Source organism: Centruroides sculpturatus, unplaced genomic scaffold, assembly GCF_000671375.1.
Source record: "Centruroides sculpturatus isolate CEXI.00-Female unplaced genomic scaffold, Cexi_2.0 scaffold6515, whole genome shotgun sequence".
NCBI classification, from domain to species: Eukaryota; Metazoa; Arthropoda; class Arachnida; order Scorpiones; family Buthidae; genus Centruroides; species Centruroides sculpturatus.
In genome coordinates this window covers 1-640 of record NW_019390615.1, presented here as the reverse complement: position 1 = coordinate 640, position 640 = coordinate 1, and the positions used below count along the sequence as shown (strand labels likewise).

Sequence of the window (640 nt, the reverse complement as noted above, 5' to 3'; positions counted from 1 at the left end):
ATATATATATTTTATATATTACTAGAAAAAAAATTATATAAGATAATGTATTCATTATTAATAAACTTACTGGAAGATCTAATCTTTCTGCTGTGTTAAGCATTCTTTTCATATTTACATCTGGACGAAAGAGTCTTATTTTATTGTCAACACCATAAAAAGCTTTCATACCTTCAAAGAGCTAAACATTTCTTATCATTGAAAATGAAACATATTACAAAATAATTAAGTTGCAAAAATAAATTATCACCTCTTGAGCATAATGAAACACTTTAGCTGCAGGATGTAAATTTAAATGATGAATTGGACATATACGAGGTGTCCCCCATCCAACTGAAGCATTCCATTCAACTTCAAACATATGATCACTAAAATGTCTTCCAAATACCAAATGGTTTGGATCTGGTTTAGGATTTAATTGAGATGATTTAGCATGAATAACTTCTAAATCTGTAAACTGAACAAAAAAAAAATCTAAAATTAATATAAAAATTAAATTATGATGCCGAATTATATTTAAATTTTTCAAAAAAAAAAATTAACTAATCTAAATATCATAAATTAGTAATAAAAATAAAAATTTGTATAATAAATTAATGATTAAAATGTTAATAAAATATTTTTGTATGTTAACTAGTAG

The 640-nt window shown here is 23.1% G+C and overlaps 1 protein-coding gene across 1 annotated transcript; it reads right to left on the bottom strand.

Annotated features, from left to right (window-relative positions):
• Window positions 1–70: 70 nt before the first annotated feature.
• Window positions 71–457, bottom strand: LOC111617499 (branched-chain-amino-acid aminotransferase, cytosolic-like; the record flags this gene model as incomplete). The annotated part of the gene is made up of 2 exons (XM_023358778.1): window positions 71–181; window positions 251–457. Coding segments are annotated over 2 exons (318 nt in total), but the record flags the coding sequence as incomplete, so codon positions are not given.
• Between the last annotated feature and the right edge of the window lie 183 nt (window positions 458–640).